Source organism: Hydra vulgaris, chromosome 07 (assembly GCF_038396675.1).
Source record: "Hydra vulgaris chromosome 07, alternate assembly HydraT2T_AEP".
NCBI classification, from domain to species: Eukaryota; Metazoa; Cnidaria; class Hydrozoa; order Anthoathecata; family Hydridae; genus Hydra; species Hydra vulgaris.
The window spans coordinates 11829384-11853423 of record NC_088926.1 but is presented as its reverse complement, the minus strand read 5'-3'; the positions used below and the strand labels follow the sequence as shown (position 1 = coordinate 11853423).

Genomic DNA, 24040 nt, shown 5'->3' with positions numbered 1-24040 from the left:
ATCTTTTCTCCTTTTTTTTTAGGTTTAAACTACATACAATAATGAAATAAAATAACCATGGGCTTTGCTCTAATTTCAAGTTTGAAAATGCATTTGACACATCTTTGTCAATTATCCTAAAATATTTGTCAAACTTTGAAGTCCAATATCTAGAGAACGATCAAATGTTTTTTTGGAAAATAAGATAAATAAAAATTTAAAAAAACTATTGAGCTCAGGGAGCTGATTCTTACATTAGGCAGCAATCAAAAATTTTTAAGCAGCTCTTAATCAAAAAAAAGGAATCTATAAGGATTAAACATATGTTATTTTTTTAATACTATTTCAATACCCCATTAGTATTTTTTTAAATATGGTAGATAAAATGTCAATACCCATTTTTATTACTACTATCAGTTGTAGGTCATTAATTTAAGTTTAAATAGTTATTTTTTGTAGACAAATAGTTTATTGTTAATGTTAATAAAATATCTTAGTAAGAAATACTTAAAAAAAAACATTGATTTCTCTTTTAACATCACATTTATGTCTACAGCAAATCCGTAACAAAATATGTCACATTACTTAAATTTGTTTGCCACCGTAAGTCATTTTTTATAGCCATATTTATTAAATATGATAAAAACTGTGTAGCATTTCAAATTTTAATGACATGGTTTGTATTCATGTGAATTTAAAAATGGAAAAGTCTAACAGGCAAAGGAGTTTAATTAAGAAAAAGATGGTTCTATTTATGTCTATTTAAGAAGTTTCATTCATTCTGTTTCACCAGATAAATTATAACATAAAACAATCATACAATATATATATATATATACATATATATATATATATATATATATACATACATACATACATACATACATACATACATACATACATACATACATACATACATACATACATACATACATACATACATACATACATAATATACTATATTTTGTACTGATATCATTTTTTATTGTAATTTTTTACATTAGATACGATCCCTTAACTAACCAATGGCATGTTGGACCACCAATGAATTTTGCACGAGATTGTGTTGCAGTTTGCGTTGCTTCTTATAAAAAGCCATATCAGAAGAGATCTGCTGATATGCATATAAGGTCAGCATCACCTGTGATGTTTCCTGGACATGTTAACACCAACTGATATGTACTTGAGCATATTTAACTACACATCAGTACTCAACTGTTTTATATGCATTTTTAACATGGTTTTATCATGCAACTAGTATCTCCAAGTTTTCTTCAAGGAATTAACTTAGAAAATAGAGGTGGTAAAGATACATGCACTTATAAAGAATGCACATCCAGTATTAATAAATACACAGCCAGGATTAAATAATTGATGTACATTTAATATTAATTTCATAGTTAGTATTTATGAACAATTAGTTAGTGCTGATAAATGCACAGCATGGATTGATAAATACACAGTCAGTATTGATAAACACACAGTCAGTATTGATAAGTGCATAGTCAGTACTGATAAATGTACAGTCAGTGTTTCTTGTAGCTTCATTTTACAAATGTTGTTAAATACTTGCAAAGCAAGCCAAAAAAATGTTAAAATTGTGTTTAACTATATTTTGTTGTATCTACTTTTTATATAATATATGTTAATATTTGTTAATATATTTTGAAAAGTTAATTTGTATATATATTTATTTTTATTGCTTAATTTGCACAGAATTTTTTAGGGTATAATTAGTGATAATGGTAAACTTTTTTAAATTAGATTTACGTTGTTGTTGTTTTTGACATTTTCAATTGTACATTATATTTACAAGTGGTTATAAAAATTATAAATAAAATTGTAACTAAATAAGATTTAATTCATTTTGAAAATAAAAAAAGTGATTTCTATTATTTTCTATTCATTATTTTTTTTGCTCTCTTTTTTAGAGTAAAAAATGTCTTTTATAGTAAACACATTGTTAATGCACATCTAAAAGCTTTAGTAGTTTGAAATTTTGAGGACACAATATGATGTATTTATTGTTTTTTTTTAATTCAAACAAATAAGTTGTAGTAAACTGGTTTGCATGAATAACACAAAACCTAATGTAAACTTTAGTACAAAGTATGTGTATTCATATTGTCATCAGGGGTGTTTTTTTTTTTATATTATTTATTTATAGATGTCAACATTTTTTCAAAAAGAATTAACAACATTTTTTCAAAAAATCTTTTTGAGAATTTTTTATAAAATTTGTATAAAGATTTATTTTTATAAAGAATTTATTTTCATACAAATCATTTTAAAATATGTTTTACTGTAAATCATTTTTGATTCATGGTTTTAGAAGTTTAACAATAACAATATATGTTATTTTTAGAAACTATTGTTCTTTAATTATTAATTATTTTTGTTTTTTAATGATTAGTTGTTTAACTATATTTTTTTCTTTAATTATTATTTAATTATTTTTTTCTTATCTATTTACTAACTAAAGTTTATTTTTTTTATTTTATTATGATGCTAAATAGTTATGTTTTAGTGTTGGAGTAAAATGTTACTAGTAAGTCTGAAGATCTCATATTTTGTACTAGATCATTTATATTATTAAAGTATAATTTACAATTAGTTGTGCTTAAAACTTTTGGAACTAAAAGATATAAAAATGCATACAAAAAATGTATGCATTTTTTGTATGGATTTTTATAAATATATCTATTGTGCCATGTATCTTGGCTTGAACTAACCTTGTAACTTTTTCCCCCACCCATTTGCCTTATTAACTTTATGCCTGAGATAAATAGCCATGCTTGACCAAAAGTGGTTTCAGACACTACCATTCTTAAAAAAATTATTACATTTTTTTTTTATTTTGCTAAGAAATGATAAGACTACTATTTACGCAATTAAATTTTTTTACAAATTTATTTACAGTTATTTCATTAGTAAGTTTTTTGTCATTTTTTATACATAATTTTTAGACAAACACTTACACACGCAGACCTAATGCTGTTACTTTTTTTTATTATCTAGATTTAACTAAAGCATTTTCTGTAAATCGGAAAACAGAATTTATATTTTATTCACACTTACATGTTGAATCAACTGCAATTTAAAACATCCTAATCAACTGTTTTACATTGCAATTCATCTCTTTATAATTTGCAGTTTAATCTATAGCTCTAGATGATGACACAGAAGATGTGATATGAAGTGCAAAGTGAAAATAAGGCTAAAGCAGGTAATATTAATGACTTTAAATTTTTATAGATTACTTTTTTTTCAACGAATTTGTTCTTAGCAGCTGCTAAGAACAAATAAATTAAAATCACTGCTAGTGATTAAAATCACTGTTAGTGATTAAAATCACTGTTAGTGATTAAAATCACTGTTAGTGATTAAAATCACTGTTAAACTTAAAAATCACTGTTAGTGTTAAACCTAAAAAGTTAGTAAACTAAAATCACTTTTTAAAATGCTCAAATGTTTAAAAAAAACTATTTTCAGAGTGAATGATTAATAAATGCTTTGTTGGCTTTGATCAAGCAGTGATTGATGAGAGAACAAGAAATTTTGGTGTGTGTTGATTGTTAGAAAACAATGTATTTTTTATCTTTTTGGTTGTTAGAATATTTTTCAACATATTTTTAAATCATTAGTATCCAACTTTAAACATTAGTTTTTCTGTTTATTTTATTTTTTTAATTGAAATTTTACTCTAGTACAAGTAAAGCTTAACATGTGGAAATGTTTACTCAAGTAAAAGTAAAACATAGGTCATTAAAAGTGTACCCGGAGTAAAAGTTATTGTGTCACTTTTTTTATGTGTGTTTATTAACACAAATAATGAAATTTTTTTTATTTAATACTCATTTTATCAGTAAAAGTTTTTTTTCTTCATTCTTGCAAAATTTGCAGAAACATAGATTTGGCAAACTAATCATTATATTTTGCAAAGATATGCAAAATATAATTTACTTTTACACAGTTGCTTTTTTTCAGCATAGACTGATAGCATTTATTATGAGGAAAAAAAAATATTTTTACTAAAATATATTTTTTTGATTTGTAACAATATTAAAAACATTTATTTTTTACAAAAAAAAAAATTTTTTATTTTTAATGAGGTTTTTTTAAAGAGATAAAAAGCGAACTACTGTTTTATTATATGAACTAATATTTGCTACCAGCTAAAAATTATATATAAATTTTCGCTTAAAATTGTTTCCTAAAAAAATTTCTATAATTTTTGCACTTAATAATCATTTTTACATTAGTACATTAATAATCATTATTATAATTAGTGCCAACTTACTCTGAAAATTTTACCTAAATTCATACTCTTTAAGATTGTGCTTTAATATTTACAAAAAAATTTGCAGTTTGTGCTACAGACCTCAAAGAGTAAAAAAGAGAGTCAACTAACCCCAGTCTCCCCTACTTTGTACAAAATGTAAACATAGTAAATCTTGTTTTAAAATTTTTAATGAAAAGTTAAAATTGGAAACATTTTTAATGTCTTCTTAACTTTACTTAAAAAAGAAAACTATAAGGAAACTTTTTTATAAAACAGGTGCTAACTTTTATCAACTAAAAAAATTATTATACCATACTTTTAATTATTAATTATACTTTTTGTTATATTAAATATTAATACATAACAAAAAATTTTTACTCAGTGGCGTATATGGTTTAAAATGTAGCGTTTTTTTAAGTACAATACTTTAAAAAAAACTTGAGTAAAAGTAAACCTTATTGTCTTGATAACTACAACCAAATTAAGCCTATTCCCTTGATAGTAATGATTATTGATATTAATGGTGATTGATAGTAGTTATAGTGATAATAGTGATGGTTTATTGATTGAGTTCATTAACAATTACGAAATTGAAGTACATTTTGAAATTGCAAATTGTTTTTTTAAACATTTTTTTAAACATAAAATAAAAGACAATTTCAAAGTTAAAATAAAAACTAAACTATATTAAAATATATTTATTAACTATATTAAAATAACTATATAAACTATATTAAAATATATTTATTAAATTAAATAAATTTATTTATTTATAAATTTTTTGAAGTTTTGGCAATAAAAGTAATAAAATAACCAAAAAATTTTTTGTAAAAGTTATCAAATAATTGAAGGGTCTAGTTTGAATATTGCCAGAGTCACAAAATGTTTGTTTTGAGAAAAATGAGTTTAAAAATTCAATGTGGTCCAAATGTCAGGAGAAAAAGTTGCGTTGAATTTTTGTTTGCTGAGATATGTTTACAATCAACTAATATCTAAACAATAAAATTTTGGAGTTTCAAATATTTTTAGAGACATACTTTCATTTTTGAATTTTCCTAAAAATCTGGACTTATATGTATTTACTAAAATAGCATACTTTTAGCACCAAAATCTAAAAGGATATAAACAATATACAGAACGATTACATTGACTAGATTTGGTTTTCATGCTAATAGTGTGCTTAGTTTAGGACCATGTTTTAAAAATTTTTTCTCAGAGCATTGTAAATTCATTAAAGTTAGAGTGACTGGCTTATGCTCTCTTTCAAATTTAGCTCTACTGAACTCACTGTTTTCCCTTATGGACCTTAGCAATGGTTGTATGTTCTTTAGAACTTTAACTATGGGGGTTTCATCATTAATCATGTTATCTGTCAGTAGATGTTCAACATAACTAACAGTAAAATGTTTCAATGGGTCAGGACATGCTGTTATGGTCTGGGATGGAATAGTTAATAAAAAGACTTCTGATGAAAGCATGTGTTGATAATACTTTGCAAGTATACAAACAAATACAGACTTTTATTTTGTGAAGGACAGTTATCCAAAAATATTGCCACTTAAGTGATGCAGCAGGGAACCCAAGAATGTAAAGACTAATCCAAAAGTTTACTTTATTTGGTCCCTTTGCGGGAAAATATTCAACATAAGCAAACATTTGTGCACAGTCAATAACATAATTATGAATGCACAAATTGTGTAGTTGTCTTTTATAATACTCTTGTCCAGTCCCAGTTAAAGGCAGTGGCTAATTTATTTCAAGTCCAAGCAATTTACTGTTGTATTACTTTTGTATCATTTCTTGGAAATCTAAATTTGATACTAAACTTTTAGTTGAAAATGTAAACTTTATTTGCAAGATTCTTTTAAATCTTGATCATTTTATGTGTAAAAAGTCTATACTTTTATACATAAAATAAATCCAGATTTAAAAGAATCTTGCAGCAACATTCAATGAAATATCAAGGTATTTATTATGTCTACTGTTCTTTCTGCCATAGTGGCTCTTATGATTTGGAAACTTTTTAAAATGGTCATGTATAAGTTTTTAAGTTTTTTTTATCAAGTGTTTTCTGGTTGTCATATTTACCAAGGCTATCAACAATATAAGCTAGGAAAAACTAGTAACAATTTGTTATCTATATACACTATAGTGTGTGTGTGTGTGTGTATATATATATATATATATATATATATATATATATATATATATATATATATATATATATATATATATATATATATGTATATACAAAAACTCTTGTACTTATCAAAATGCTCAATAATAAATAAATATGGATTATTTATATTATTTATTTGATAGAGAATTTATAGATAAAGAAAATGAAATCAGCCGTGTAATTTAAGAAAAGAAACAAAAAAATTGTTAAAAATATAAAATTACAATGGAGTGTGTTCTGTCACCAAAATAGAACAAAAAACCAAAATGATAAGAAAAGTATGAAAATAGTTGCCTAATCACCTGTATCAGATTTTGAAAAAAAAAATACTTTTATGTTTACATCTAGTTTTTAAATGTAGACAAAAGCAAATTTTTTTTTTTTTTAAAAGGTACAGGTGATTAGGCAGCCATTTTCACATTGTTCTTTTTTTATTATCTTTTTTTGTTTTGTTTTGATGATTAAGAACACTCTGGGGTAACTTTATATTTTTAGAAGTGTCCATGAACCATCAGTGGCAGTATCATAATGAAATCAATGTCATAATGAAAGAGCAATTTGTGTGTGTGGGTGGGGAGTCCATTCATTGACTGAATGTTTGGGTTTAGGTAGTTACAATTGACAAATAAAGGACCTTTAGCAAAGAAAAAATTTTTTTACTCTTTTTTTTTCCCTGTTTGTCTGTGTAGATTTATTAAGTATAAAAATATATAAAATTTGTAAATTTATTAGTTTTAAAAATATATAAGTATATATCAAACTATTTTCAATTTAGTTTGATTTTTTAAACTGTTTTTAAATTTATATAAAAATTAATTTAAAAATCATTTTTTTTAAGTTGTTGCACTTCATTTGTATAGATTGAATGCCCTGGCACTCTCCATTTGCATACACGTTTACCTGTTTACATTTCTATATGTTTATTTGGTCAATTGAAAAGAAGTGATGATGTTTATCCATCCTTTCCTTTGAAATTCAATTCCAGTTTAATATTTCAACGGGTAAAAATTTAGATAAATATAGACAAATATAACAACAATAATATTTACTGCATTTTAATTACATATACATATATATATATATATATATATATATATATATATATATATATATATATATATATATATATATATATATATATATATATAGGCCTCGGCGAGAGTAAATGAATGCAAGAGCGGAGAAAAGCTCTTCTAAAATAAACATGGCAAACCATGCGAGCTGCGCCTCTAAACTGCTTTTTACAAAAGCTTTAGATTTTTCCACAAGCTTTCTGTTTATTTATATAAAAGTATCTTATTGAATACAAAATTTGGTTGTATACTTGTTACAAGCATTTCTTTGTAATGTTAGTGTTACACATAACAAGCGTCATTTATTGTGCCATGAAAAAATTCTTAAGACGTAAAAAAACTTTTTTGCACAAACTGTGCCTGTTTATTATCCAGTTAATTAAATTTTTTTGACTTTGCGTTTTTTATTTTGGTTAGAATGATAATTATACTTTTGAGAGAAAAAAAAAACTTTTGCGAGAGCTGTAAATTGCTCCTGTAAACCGTTTTAGGCGAGTGTGGACAAGAGCAAAAGCTAAAGCTCTCGCCTTCCGCTGAGGCCTATATATATATATATATATATATATATATATATATATATATATATATATATATATATATATATATATATATATATATATATATATATATATATAATACAGTCTTCTCTGTTTAAAATTTAATTACAAGCACAAGAAAAAGCCCTGACCCTGATGGTCATTTTTAGGCTAACTTATGCAATTTTAGATATCTATATTTGCTATTTAACTTAAAATAAAAACATTTTAATAAAATAATTAAAAGAAAAATTGTATAACAAACAATTTATTTTAATTCTAGATAAAATGAATAAAATAAAAATAGCAAAAAAAAAATAAAAATAAATCATTTTATATAAATATTAAGCAAAAAATTTGACCGTGAAAGCGCTGGCCAACAGAGAAGGCTTATATATGTATAATTTTTTTAGTTATATAGTTATTTACTTTTATTTCTTTTTATTAAGTTTTATTTTTTCAAGCTGCACTTTTTATTTTGTTTTTTAAAAGTATTTTACAAATGCGAAGAATCCTGATCAGGTGATGGAAATACTTGAAGGTTTCTAATTCGTTGAATTATTTTTTAAAGGTTTCTTTCTGATTCGTTATTTGAATCTAATAAATAAATTTTTTTCTGATACAGTGTTCAAAATAATTATTTAAAGGTACCTAAATTTTTTTAATTAAAAGTATATTTTTCGCATAATATTTTTTTCGTCATTATAATTAAGTTTTTTCTTTTTTTTTCTTTTAATGATTTTTTTTTTTTTTATAAGTTGTCTATTATTTTTTTATTTTCTTCATTAAAATTAAAAACTGTAATTTAATTGCTTAATAGCAACCCTTCAAAATTTTCCTTGAAATCTATTCTACTTAGCCTAAATTTTCTCAAACATTTTTTTATGGTTAACGATACTTGTCTTAAAAGCTTATGTTTTTTATTTAAGCTGAAGATTGTTATGATCCCAAGGTTGCTCTTTTAAAACATTCAGTTTTGGTTGATTGAACAGATATTATTTTGATGCTTTAGTGTTATTGATTATTCAATATAGTTCTATCAAATTTGTCAAATTTAATATTAATTTTAACTGTCTAATTTTTAAATGTAAATTATCTTTATTATTAAAGTTTGAATTATATTTTAATTATAATTTTATAATTTTTTTTCTTCTACTTTTTTTTTTTTTTTTACCTCCTCAAAGCTGTGGGAACTACTGCAGCTTAAGAATTTTTTTTTTTTTTTATCATTGTAACAACTCTTTCTGAATTCTATAACTCTGAATCACAAGCCTTGGTGGCCAAAGCTGCTGTGTAGTATTACTGTGGGTGTGGACTATTCTTACACTAACGCATTAAATTTTGAAGTAGCGTACTGTGGGTGTGGAGTATTCTTACACTAACACATTAAATTTTGAAGAAGCGTAATTGGCTACAGTTGATTTTTTAGGAAGTCAAAATATAATTTTTTTTTTAAAGTAGCCAATCATTGATTGTTGACCAACTGTTATTTTGAGCACTGCTAATATTAAAAATGTTAAACTAAAAACTCTAAATATAAGTTTTTATCTTTAACATATCTTTAGAATTTAGTCTTAAAATGATGTTGATGCTATACTTTAGATGAAACAGTAACAATTGAGCTTAAACAATATACCAAATGCGGAAAAGGTTTGTTAAAATATCTTCACAAATAAAGTTTTATTCCTTTTTTTATATGTAGAAGTTATAGATGCAAATGTTATTGTTTTGTATTAACTTATTGGTTAAACATTGCTGTTTCATTAAAAAAATGTTGTTAAAATAGGTTGTCAAACTTTGGCGCAGTATGAAAAGTCTGCAAGACTGTTCTTGTTTCCTTCTCAATGTTATGTTTCTAAAATGGATGGGCTGCTGAGAGAAATACTTTTACATAAAACATCTTACTTAAGTAATATGAAGGTAAATATTAGGCTTTTATGTTTTCAACTCTTTTATACTTTGTATATTTAAAGATGTATTTAAAGTCAAATTTCATGTGCCAATTATTTATAAAATAGTTTCTAAAACAGTATGTCCACTTCAAATTTTTTACACCCAAACTAGTTACCATTTTGATTATTGAATCAATAAAAATTTTCTATGTATAACCTTTAAGTCCAGATCTAAATCAATGTAAGTAATGCAAGATGTTTTGAACTTCTTCTTTAAGCTTGTTTATCAACTGTTAGTCCCTCAAATAAAGTTTCGACTTGTTGAGGGTTTTTAAATTTACTTTTTGCTAATGATGTTATTGCTACTTATTTAAAACGATTATTGTTGTGGTTTGATTATTTTATATTTTGGTTGGCACAAAGTTTTTAACCTAATTTCTGTATTACTTATCAAATTTTCCTCACCCTTAATTTTAATTTTTGTAACATTTTTTATAAAGTTTATTTCAGATTTTAGCCTTAAAGAATTTATAAAATTTTAAAATTTGTTTTAAAATGTTTTTATGAATAAACCTTTTATTTGACAACTAAAAAAAGATTAAAAGGTTGTAAGGTACATGGCTTAAATTAAGCTTATTGCGATTGCAAATTGTGGTTGCTTTTTGCACCTACATGGTTAGTTTTTTCTTAAAAACTTTTTTTCGCATTTTTTTTCCTAGTTTTAGCTTCTCTTTTTTTTAAATATTCATTTTTATAAAATAACATTCTTAAAAATGTAGGATAAATGTTTTTTTCTGAGGTTTTTAGTAGAGGTCATCCTTAAAATATGTTTCACTAAATTTAACTTTTAAATAGAAATATGAGGTCATGATGTACTTTATGGATAAAGTACATCATACTAAAATTACCTATAAAGTAAATCAAAAAACAATAAAGTTTAGTTAAGTTACCTTTACAGAAAATTTCCATGGAAATTCTATGAAAAAAACCCATGGAACTTCCATGGGTATTTAGATTAAATTTTCATGGAAAAACCATGGGTTTTCCATGGAAAATCCATGGTATTTCCATGGGTATTTGAAACACGTTTCCAAGGAAAACTCATGGATTTCGGTGGTAAAATAGCTAAAGATCCTAAAGTTATTTCAATGGTCAAATTAACCATAAAAAGCAAATTTTATCATATAACTCACTAATATTATTGAGTTCTTTTAATCTACAGGATCGCTTTAGCAGAATAAATTCAATAAAAAAAAAAAAAATTAAATCTTGTCGAATCCTACAAACCTTTAAAAAATAATAGCTATAATGCACCAAAACATTAAAATTTGACTTCACCACAATAGTTAAGGCATGCGTATGTATAAGCATACTGAAAATAAATAAAACAAAAAATTACAAGTAATATACTATAAGTGATATTACTGCAGTGATAAAGAATTGAAATAGATTAAGAAAACAATTTTTACAGAAAATATAACAATTTACATGTTTATTATTTTATATTAACTATTTGATAAAAAATAGTATATATAAATTTGATAATTAATAACTTCAAGTTTCAACAAATTAAAAAGAATCATCAATACAACATATTTAATCCAAAAGAACATCAAGATCATTTATAAGTACGATTGCACCGCCAACTGTAATTGCAGAACCAGGTAATCGTCAAGCGAATTACCATTCACATTTTAATATTCATTGGTTTCACCACAGTTAGTATCATTGTCCATTTCATCAATCTAGACAATACATCATAAAATTAATTTATACATACTAATTTTCTTTATTTACTAATTTATTTATACTTATAATTACTATCTATTATAACTTACTTTATAATTACGCATCAACACACAACTTTTTGAATGTTCTATATAAATGTTGCCAAATGTTAGGTAACATTTATATGGAAAAAAGTAGCAATAGATATATCATTATTTATAAACAATAATTATAAGACCTCCTTTTTTCCAAGCTATCTGTATGATGTACAACATCATTTGTATTTCCAGTCAAACATTCCAACCTGCAATGTAGTTTAAATAAAATGATAAAGTTAAAATAAAAGGATTTATGCACAAACTAATACTTATATAAATGTTACCTGCATGTTAGTAACATTTATATAGAGCAAGACAGCAACAAATATAGTATTGCTTATAAATTGTAATTTAAAAAAAAACTTTGTCTGAGCTATCTGCATGTACAACGTCATTTATATTGCCAGTCAAACCTGCCTGCTGATAATGTAGTAATTTAAATAAAATGATAAAGTCAAAATGAAAAGACTTATGCACATACATAAATCTTACCTGTATGTTAGTAACATTTATATAGAACAAGGCAGCAACAAATATATTATTATAAATTCTTATTTAAAAGAAAAAACTTACTTCTTTGTCTGAGCTATCTGCATGATGTACAACATCATTTGTATTTCCAGTCAAACATTCCAGCCTGCAATGTAATTTAAATAAAATGATAAAGTTGAAATAAAAATATTTATGCACATATATAAATGTTATCCTTATGTTGGTAACATTTATATAGAACAATAAGCAAAAAATATATTATTACTCATAAATTGTAATTTTAAAATAGCTAACTTCTTCTTCGTCAGATCTGAAAGTTGTAAAACATTATTTCTATTGTCGTTCAAACTTGCTGATAATGCAGTCATTTAAATGAAATGATAAAGCTAAAATAAAAGGACTTACGTGCACACTATTCAAAAACTTATTATGTTTTTACTTTACTATTTAAAACATAATAGATATAATAAATATGTGATTTATTAAGTATAGTTATGTAAAAACATAATCAGTATTAAAGTGTGTGCATAAATTAATTTATTTTTACTTAAGATGAGCACTTCACATTAGTTAAATATAAACAAATAAAAATAGTTGTATTGTAATAAATAATAGTGTGTTATTTATAAACATTGCTTTTATATACTTATATTTAACTGTAAAGTAAAATCTTGTGCATTAATTAACTTCCCTTTCAGTTATTTTTAGAACATTACAGAATTTTCCTGCTTTAACTAAATTGTTCTTGGAACATCCTTAAAAGTTGAATCCCAAAGATTACACTTATATCTTTTTTGGTTAATTCGAACTCAATTCACCATTTTATTTAGACAGCTTTTGAACTATTTTTAAAAATATTAAATGCATATAAAAACTGACTATGTTGTAAATGATACAAGTGATGAACAACATTAATTATATCAAACTTGTCGGCTTGAATGTAACTTAAATAAAATAATAAAGTAAAAATAATAAAGTAATGTAAATAATAAATTAAATCTTAATAAAATAATAAATTAAAAATAAAAGGATTTATATAAATTTTTTACATATTCTAATAATTCTTCTATTAAATAATTATTAACTAATAATACTATTAAATAATAGTAAAGAAAAAACATAAAAAATATCCCTACTAGATCTAGTCCCTAACTAAATCCCCACTTGAATGGCCGTGTCGACAAAAATTGAATAAAACTTGAATAAAACAAAATTGAATAAAACTTGAATAAAATAAAACAAAAATTGAATAAAACATCATAAAATAAAGTTTTCAATACTTACTAAACATTTACCATACAAAAAAGTGTTTTAACTTCAAAGACAGTAAAGGCCAAGACTAAGACCAAGACAATTGAATTAGTCTCGAGATGGGGACCAAGATTTAAGTCTTAAGACCAACATCTCTGATAATATCATATTATGATGCATTATAAAATGCATACATTTATCATATTCTAGCTATTGCAAATATGTCTAGTTGTTTATGTCTGTATGTTTAGTTTGAATCATAGTAAGTGTGATGCATTATAAAAAACATATAATTTATAGTATATATACAGAAAATATATATTAAATACAGAAAAACAGAAGAATCCAGGGATTATTTACAACAGCATCTTTAAAAGCACATTTGTAAAACCCATAGTACAACATGAGTTATGAAAAAAAAGACCATGGTTTACCCATGGTCTTTTTTTTCTTGAAAATTGAAATTCCTTGGGATTTCAATTTTCATGGAAATTCACTCATGAAAATTCCATGAAATTTCCGTTTTGCATGGGAAAACCATGGTTTACTCATAGAATTCCATGGGTTTTTCATGTAATACCTATGGAAATTCCATGGTATATTTCCGTAAGGGTAAAAACAAATTAATTAAATATCTTAAAAAGTTGTAGGTGTTATCATTTTTTGCTTTTTATAAATAGTTTAAAATTCCAAACATTAAAAAAGTGAAATAAAAACTAAAGTGTAAATAATTTAGATTAAAAAAAATTATTTTAATTCTGTTCAAAATACATTTTTTCGAAAAAAAAAAGCAACAGGAAATTATATATTTAAACTTCAAACTTAATCTTATGAAAATATATTTCATCTTACTAAATCAAATTTTTTTTTCTTGAACAAAAAAATTGAAAGAAAAAATTTACTTAAAATCCCATTGAATGAAAAAATTATTTTTTGAAATTTTTTTAATAGTACACTAGATCAAAAATCTAAAAAGAACATGGAATCTAATAAGTTTACTCATTTGGTCTTGATTGTTCATGTTTTTCCTAAAGTATTAAGTTTAATGCTTTGTGATGTTTTTGTCAATAAATAGTTTTTTTTAAGATTGCCTAAAGTGTAATATTGCAACATTTGCATTTTTATTGTATAATTATTGCATTACATTCCATTATTGCATACATGTTGCATAATTATTGCAATATTAATATAAATATTGGAATATTGCGTTTTTATTTTTACTTTTTTATAGTATCATGTTAAGTAAAAACAACTACTAAAAGTAATATTGTAATAAAATTTGTATTAAATAAGTATTTAATAAATATGCTTACCTTATATTTAATATATATGTTTACCTTATATTTAATATATATGTTTACCATTATCTTATAACAGCAACTAGATCTTTAAATTACAATTTTGTACTAATACAACTCACTTTAACAGAAAATGGACAAGCGGGTTTAGATTTTTTTGTTTTTTGCCATGGTTTTGTAAAATTAAAAGGTTTTGTAAAATTAAAAGGTATATATTTGTATTAGCAGTATTATATAATTTTTTATTTATTTATTTTTTTCTCTGGTGCAACTAAAAAATTCATTAGTTAAAAATTTTTTAAAGCTGAAGATAATTTAAAATTTTCAGATTCTTGATCCAAAGTTTATTTTTTCATCAACCACAACATTTGAAGATCAACCAGCTGATGATATTTCACCACAATTGAAAAAGCAACTTCATGTAACTGATTCATTCTTATTAAATTTTTTTTTCTATATTTCTATTTCATCTATATTTTTTTATTCATTTAATTTAGTTTATAACTTTGCTTTCAACAGTTAACTTACATGTAACCCCTTAATTAATTTTTAGACCAATAACTTAGATACTAAACAAGCTATTTCTTGTAAGACACCAGTTAGAAAAGATTTTCAAAATTGCTACCTCAAAGGACATTCTAATCCAGAGTTAATGTCAACAAATTTGAAAGAAGGTTTACAGCGCTCCACAGAGTCCTTGGAAACTTCTGTAAACAAAAAATATTCACCTCATTGTATTTGTGAATGCCCAGTTTTAAATGATATTGATTTTTCATTAAAAGGTTGGTTAAAAATACTTAAACAAAATGTAAAGAAAAATTTTGAAAGTGTAAGACCATTTCGAACAGGTAAAGCACCAGAAACATTACTTTCTGCTCGCCATTTTGAAAACCCAGAAAGAAGAGAAAAACAAAAGCAAGGTAATTTAAAATAATTAAGTATATTTATGAAATTAGTTTGCAAATTGACAATAATTTTCGTAATTAATATTCATAAATAAAATTTTTGAACACTTATATATTAATAAATAATAGCTAATAATAATAAAATAAATAACTTGTTTACGCCGTTATTCAAATTTTTTTTCAAATGGTTTATAGTTTAACAACAGTTTTTCAAAATAATTTAAAATTCTTTTTCATTTTAAAATGTCTGAAAATATATTTGATTACAATTAAATCTTTTGTTTAGCTTTATGCAAGTATTGTTCAGTGCCATCTAAAGTATGCACACTCTGTAATGCGTATAAAACAGTTTATGGTTCAGAAAACTTTCTTTTTTATCGCTTTAAGAATTTTGAAAATGTCTTATCCTCTCAAAAAAATCACAAAGATCTATCTGAAGATCATCAAAGACACCAAAATAAAGCTAAAAATGATAAACATAAATTGAAAACTCTCTCTTCCAGCAGTGAGCGTAAACAATACAAGGGTAAAAAAATGCATCCCAATGTGAATCCAAAAGTGAATTTTAGCCCTGTTTACACAACATACTCATATGCAAATTTGTTTGAATCTTTCAGTTGCTCTACTAGTGACGATGATAATCCGATAAGGGTTGTTAAAAAAAGGCGTCCTAAACATTTCTCTGAAGCTTATGATTATAAACCTGCTTCAAGTATATTGTTTAGGAAGGAAGCAAAGGACTTTGATAAATGGAAAAAAAACTTTGAGAAATCTTCAACTTATAATTATTGTGACACTTCAGCAATACAAAATCGAATTAAAGAGTTGATGAAAAAAAACAAATCGGTTCTTGTAAGTGAATTCTTACTTATTTATTAACATATTATGCTTTTTTTTTTTTTACTGTACTGTAAGTGCGCTAATGCTTTTTTTACAAAAGTATTAAGTTCATGAGAGTATATTAGAATGTACATTAACATTCAGTTCATGAAAAAATTTGCAAAGCCAAGCTCTAATAATTCACAAGAGCTGATGTTATATAAATTCAATATATATGCAGTTTAGACTCCAATAAAGAATTTTTTAAACAATAATCAAAAGTTTTAGGAACAACATGCTTTTCAAAATTTAATGCTTCAATAGTATCAGTATCTTTAATAAAGCTTCAACAGTATCAGGAGCTTTTATAATTGCATTATTGTAAAGATTCAATTTTCAAAATAAAATGCAAAAAATAAAATTTTAGGCTTTTTGTATTTTAAATACTAATCATATGTTTCTGGTCATCCATGTAAACTTCTATTTCATTCATCCATGAAATAAATAGTAAAATGTAAAGAATCTTTTAGAAAAATTTCAAATTTTGGAATGACTTCTAATAACTTAAATGAAGTATAACATAAATTATCAAGAAATTTTGGAATGACTTCTAAAAACTTAAATGAAGTATAACATAAATTATCAAGAAATTTTGGAATGACTTCTAATAACTTAAATGAAGTATAACATAAGTTATCAAGAAATTTTGGAATGACTTCTCAAAACTTAAATGAAGTATAACATAAATTATCAAGAAATTTTGGAATGACTTCTAAAAACTTAAATGAAGTATAACATAAATTATCAAGAAATTTTGGAATGACTTCTAAAAACTTAAATGAAGTATAACATAAATTATGAAGAAATTTTGGAATGACTTCTAAAAACTTAAATGAAGTATAACATAAATTATCAAGAAATTTTGGAATGACTTCTAATAACTTAAATGAAGTATAACATAAATTATCAAGAAATTTTGGAATGACTTCTAAAAACTTAAATGAAGTATAACATAAATTATCAAGAAATTTTGGAATGACTTCTAAAAACTTAAATGAAGTATAACATAAATTATCAAGAAATTTTGGAATGACTTCTAATAACTTAAATGAAGTATAACATAAGTTATCAAGAAATTTTGGAATGACTTCTAATAACTTAAATTAAGTATGAACATAAGTTATCAAGAAATTCATAACTTTTTTACTAAAAGACAAATTTAAAAAATAGGTTGAATGAATGCTTATACTAAATTATATTTAAATTATTCCTTTTTATGGAGACATTCAAAACAACTATTTTATTTTTTTATTAGTAATATTTTGAGACCATTAAACTCATCAGCAGACTATAATTTAAAAAACTAGAAAAAAGTAGTTTTAAAGTATCATTGGTTTCCAAAAATCTTTTTAATTTTTTTTATTAAATTAATTAAAATTCAATGCTAAAACTTTGGAATCAGTCTAGTAATTATTTTTTCTGACAAATTTTTTATGGTTTAATACACTAGAATTACTCTTTTCCCATCATGAATCAACTTTTGGTGTTGTAAAAATCAAGTGGACATTTTAAAACATTATTCATAAAAAAAGAGAAAATTTCAGACCATATTTTGCATTCTCATAATCACGTGGCAGCTGTGTATGAGAAAGTAAAATCGGGTAGGTTGTTTAAAGATTAAGTGAAACTATAAAAAAAAAATTCTTGAGACTATCAACAAAGAAATTGCTGTCTATTAATTATTAACCTTTTCATAAAATGCAAAAAATCAAAAGCAAAATTTTGCCAATCTGATGTTGGCTAAATACTCTTGTCAACCTGAAATCCTTCTGACTTCATGGGCTATAATATATATATATATATATATATATATATATATATATATATATATATATATATATATATATATATATATATATATATATATATATATATATATATATATATAGGGTAGATTAGGTTAATATGAGCACCTTGGTAATATGAGCATACTTTAAGATTTCTTAGATTTAAGCAGTAAAGTTAAAGTTGCTTTGTATTTTTTGAATCGACTTTACGTGGTGATAACAGGAATCAACACAATTAGTGTAAATCTATATGCAGCACTTAGTGGTTATCCTCTAATTAAAACGCTGTTAAATTTTTTGCGTTGTTAAAATAATATTATCATAATATCGCATGAATAAATCTGTGGCGCAAAATTTTGATGCTAAAATAATGAAATCAATTTTTTCATAAAGAAAAACATATTAACTAAAAATCCAATCCATTTTTGTTTGAAAAACAATGCATAGAAACATTTAGTTTAGACTTTTTTTAAAGATGCCATTTTTGTGTAATATGAGCATGCTCAAATTACCCAGTGTTTTTCATTAAATTACCTAGTTTAAAGTCCTAAAATAGCAGTGGCTTTAATTGCTTTTTAAATAAAAACAAAACATAGTAAAAAATTTTAATATTTTAACAATACTAAATATTTTTCTGTAATTTAAATTCAAAAAATTTGAATTTTTATCGTTCAAAGGTTTGGTTTAATAAAATTGAAAAAATAATGAACTAATTTATTAATTTTTTTTTGCAGAAAACATACTAGTATTGCTTTAACAAAAAGTGGCTTAAAATTTGATCTTTTAGTGATAAGTTTTGTTAATAACGAATCATTATAATCCAAAAATTAGTTCTAGTTGTAGGTAGTTCTAAAAGTAGGTTTTTTTTTACTTAATGTTAATTTTTAAGCTAATTTAAAGTGCTCATATTACCAAGTGGTCTGGGTAATATGAGCACTTTTGCTACTTTTTTAAAACCTCTGTGTTTTTAAGAAAAAATTTCGGGTGCCGAAAATCTAAGTGAATCGTGAGTAGGGATCCCTAAAAATTACTTATTCGCAAAAATTTTGGATTTAGCATAATTATTTTTAAAAATATTCCAGTTTTCGCTTAAGGTGCTCATATTATCCTAATCTTCCCTATATATATATATATATATATATATATATATATATATATATATATATATATATATATATATATATATAGAGAGAGAGAGAGAGAGAGAGAGAGAGAGAGAGAGAGAGAGAGAGAGAGAGAGAGAGAGAGAGAGAGAGAGAGAGAGAGAGAGAGAGATGTTTATATTACCTCTATTAATGATAGTACAAAGACAAGTTTAACATGAATGCTGGGGGGTAGAAGGCTAAGAAAAATGCATATGTGTTAAATGTTAGTTTATTGAATGATATGTTGAATGTCAATGATGCATGTTTGTGTATTGATTCCTCAAAATAAAATCCTAAGCATTGGAGTAATATATACATATGCATATATATGTGTATATTTATATATATATATATATATATATATATATATATATATATATATATATATATATATATATATATATATAGCCCGTGAAATCAGGAGGATTTCAGGTTGACACAAGAATACTCAGCCAACATTAGGTTGGCAAATTTTTGCTTTTGATCTTTGTATCCTTTTATGAAAAAATTGATCATTAACAGGCAGCATTTTCATTGTTGATAGTATAATGAGTTTTTTTTCTTAGAACTTGTATATATATGAGGTAAACATTGCAAAAGGTTTTTAAAAAACAAGTCTTAGTTTTGCCTGATTATAAAGAAAAGAAAAATCTGCAAAATAAAAAAAATTTGATATCTTCATAAATAAATTATAGAGTTTTTAGCAAACTTTTGGGTGAAGCATTTAGAAACATATTTCTGAGAAAAATAAATTTTCATTAATTTTAAAACAAGAAAACTTTATGTAAAAAGAAAACGTGTTGCGATAATATTTTTTTTTTGTCAATATTTTTATAAGAAATATTTTTATGTTAACAACCTCATAATGTTTACCGTGCTTCGACAAAAATAATAATAATATTAATTATTAATTCTGAAAAAAAAAATTGTGAATGTTTTTATTGAAAAGATAAAAAGTTTTAAACTATTTATTTGAATAATCAAGATAGGTGATTGTTTTCTCTTTTGTACTGTGATTTTCAGTTAACTTATAAGGCGTTTTAATTTTTGGACTTAATTAAAGACTGCGTGTTAAAACTTTTTTGTTTTGTTTATTAACTAAATTTAGTGTTGCATAATTTAAAAACATGTGGTGTTATGTCTGCATTTTGTGTATGTATGTATATGTATATATATATATATATATATATATATATATATATATATATATATATATATATATATATATATATATATATATATATATATATATATATATATATATATATTTATATATATATATATATATGTATGTATGTATGTATGTATGTATGTATGTATGTATACATTTTGTATATAATAAAAGAAAATAAAAGGAGAACATTTTTTTTCTGTTTAAGAATTAAAATTTTAAACCCATTTGCAATTAGGAACGTGAGATATTGTCACCTGCATTATCTTACTCGTCTGATTCGTCATCGTCACTCTCAAGTTCAGAAAATGATTCAGCTGATGGAGTGTAAGTTTTTTATTCACTTTCTTTTAATGTGACCAAACTTGTAACAAATGCCAATTGATATTTTCCTAAACGCCATTTGTCTTTTGATTTTCCAATAAAATGAAAATCACAAAAGAAAATAGTTTTGATAATTTTTGCAGTTTCTGCTTATTAAGAGTGTTGTTTAATATTCTAGATAATGAAAAGCGAAAAAAAATAAAAGATTTATGCTCTTTTATCTACATTTACCTGTCTGAATTCTGAACTAATTTAAAGTACAAACAAATGAGCTTCTAATTTTTGACTAATGAACATGTGGAAAAAAATCTTTTTGTCTAATGTTGAATATTGAGTTTCGAATATTGAATAATGAGTTGAATATTGAGTTTTGTTAACATAAAAAGTATTTTAAAAAAAAAGTTACCTCTTATATTTTGATTCTCTTAAAATATCGTAGTTTACAATATTGAGAAAATCTCAAATCGTAATTACTATAACAGACAGACGTTTTTATTTGTTAAGTTTTCGAGTATCTTTTTATTAACTTATTAAGTTGATCTGTTTTTAATTTTTAGCGTTGTGAAACCTTCTAGTTGGTGTGGCTGCCATCAAGACGAAATGATCGGCACACTTCGAGAAAAATTTGATGCAAGCTTGAATAGTATTTATCAAGATCTTTATAAAAAAACACTAGAAAGCTGATTATACAGTTTATAATAGTTTGACGTACAAACCCATATTGGTGGCGGGTGGGTGGTTGGATCTATCTGTTTAATTAGTTTACTACTATCCGTTTAATTTTTTTACTTTGTTTTTTTAAGTTGAAGTTTTTATTGAAATTTTTTTTAAACAAAATTATTGACGTTTGTTTTAAGAAACAATTTATGCATTTTGTTTGATCTTTTAACTACGTCCCCTTTTTTCAAAACTCTCTCTCACTCCGAACCCCCACCACCACCACCACCCCCTTCCTCATCCTCCTCAAAGGAGGAGGAAGGGTTGGGGGTTTAAACAAAGTTTTATTGTACACTATAGCTCTATATACCGTTTCTCGGTCCCGTCTATAAAGTTCTCGTTTTTATTTTAGTTATATTTAATTATTTAAGTTTAATTTATGAATGATATCCCAAAAAATATATTTATAAACAAATCTGTTCTATATAATATATATATATATATAAATACTTATAATTGTTTTTTTTTTTTTTTTGGAAACGCATTTTTTCCATTAAAATGACGAGACGCGTTTTTTTTTTCATTAAAATTGACCTATTGCTAGCTTATTTTCAATATAATTTTTTTTTTCGTAATTTTTATTACAATTTAATACACGAATTAAACGAACTGTAAAGTTTTTTTCAGAAATAAAGAGCTTTGCTAGATAACTAAAAAGTTTAAAATTCCGACATTAGTAACGGTGATATGAGGATTATACAACTCGACAAACAAGTATATTATTTAAACAATGATTTAGTAAATTAATGATATCTTCTCATTTTTTATTTAAATTAACTTTTTATAGGTCTTAAATTAACTATATCAAAAAAATGTCTTTTTTGTTGCTGACCTAAACTGCATTCTCTTTTATATAAAGCAAACTTTTTAACAGATGGGATGTTTAAAGGGTACAATGAATTGTCACTAGTCTAAAAAGTGGTTAATGGCCGACTGCACATTTGAAAATCCTATACCGGTTCAGAATAAGCACAGATTTGCACAATCCGATTCGCTGACATTGAATGAGATGTATATCCGAGTTTGTTAAAAATTAGAATAAAATCAAAAAACTATACCAAAGGTTTTCAAAATAAATGTTGAAGTAGCTTAGTATAGATCTTAAAATTTTCTTAATAATTTTTTAAACTATTGTAACTTTCCTTAATTTTTTAGACCTATGTTTTTATATGATTGGGCACAGTGGCGTTGAAAGGTCGTTGGAGGGGCTGAAAACATATGTCAAAAGGAAAAAGGTTCTCAATTTCATTTGGTACAGCAACAACTAAAAATTGTAAGGATGTCAATAAATTGTATTCCCACGAGACGTGATGACTCTTTAGTGGCGCCTTTAGTGGTTTATATATTTTACTTGCAACAAAAATTTAATAGCTATTGATAATTCAGTTCAGGCAGTTTTACAATATTCATCTAGTTAACTAAACGCAACATAATTTAAAACTACAAGAACATGATTATAAAGTAATACATTTAGTATAACATAATTTAATAAGTTCGAAATACGTGAAACAAACTCGATGGTTTCCCAAAATATCGTTGACGCTCATCATTTGCCGGCACAAATTCTTTATAAATAGAGTTGATGTCCGCATCTTTTAAAATGTGTTTATAAATATGACTCACAATAGTGCTGTTTAGTCTTTTTTAAATCATTGTAAAACGGAGATATGCTTTTAACCTTCTTAGACTGGAAAAGTATCTTTCTGCTGTTGTTCTAATGACCGTTATAGTAAGAAAGACTCATTATAATATAAAGAAATACTCTTATTATAATTTTAGACACTTCATCAAATATTTTAGATGCATTGTTTTCGGTAAAAATTTCAACTGATGTTAAGATGGTGATTATCTTAGCAATTGACTTTACTGTGTTTCTTTTTAATTCAGATAGCATGTGCAGTTTGTCGAGTCAATGTCAGAGTACATTTTTGACATCGACGGATCTATTTTAATGGTTTCTGACTCCAAGTTTGCCGAGTTCAATAAGCGTTTTCATATTAATGGCGGTTTTTACAGATGGCTGCTGAAATCTCAAGTCAAGTTCACCAACCAAAAGGTCAACGGCATTTAAAAACTTTCTGTCTGAAATAATCCGAAAAAATCTTTCAGAATATGAGGTCCTTAGCCAGAATCTAACCATCTTGGCGGAGTCCTTGAAATTGATGGCTTACTGACAAGGGACTTCTGTTATCTTTTTAAATGACATCTGCTGCCTGATTCTATCAAAGACATTGAATTTCTTAGGTAAATTTATTATAATGTTAGCATTTTTAGATACAAGACAGACTGTCTCGGACTAAATTG

The 24040-nt window shown here is 24.6% G+C and overlaps 2 protein-coding genes across 2 annotated transcripts in view; both read left to right on the top strand.

The window, feature by feature from the left end:
- The window catches only part of LOC100205928 (kelch-like protein diablo), a 28447-nt gene extending 26575 nt beyond the window's left edge, over window positions 1–1872 (top strand). The window contains exon 10 of the mRNA XM_065801057.1: window positions 984–1872. Within this exon, the coding sequence (XP_065657129.1) occupies window positions 984–1155 (172 nt within the window). The 3' untranslated portion in view covers window positions 1156–1872. The remainder of the gene's footprint in view (window positions 1–983) is intronic.
- A 1123-nt stretch (window positions 1873–2995) lies between these two features.
- Window positions 2996–22069, top strand: LOC101240736 (spermatogenesis-associated protein 6). Its single transcript, XM_065801056.1, has 10 exons — window positions 2996–3205; window positions 7301–7441; window positions 8542–8590; window positions 9652–9699; window positions 9836–9969; window positions 15137–15229; window positions 15362–15728; window positions 16000–16565; window positions 20934–21022; window positions 21577–22069. The coding sequence occupies exons 1-10, from the start codon at window positions 3173–3175 to the stop codon at window positions 21701–21703; spliced, it is 1647 nt and encodes a 548-aa protein (XP_065657128.1). The 5' UTR covers window positions 2996–3172; the 3' UTR covers window positions 21704–22069.
- The last annotated feature ends 1971 nt before the right edge of the window (window positions 22070–24040 follow it).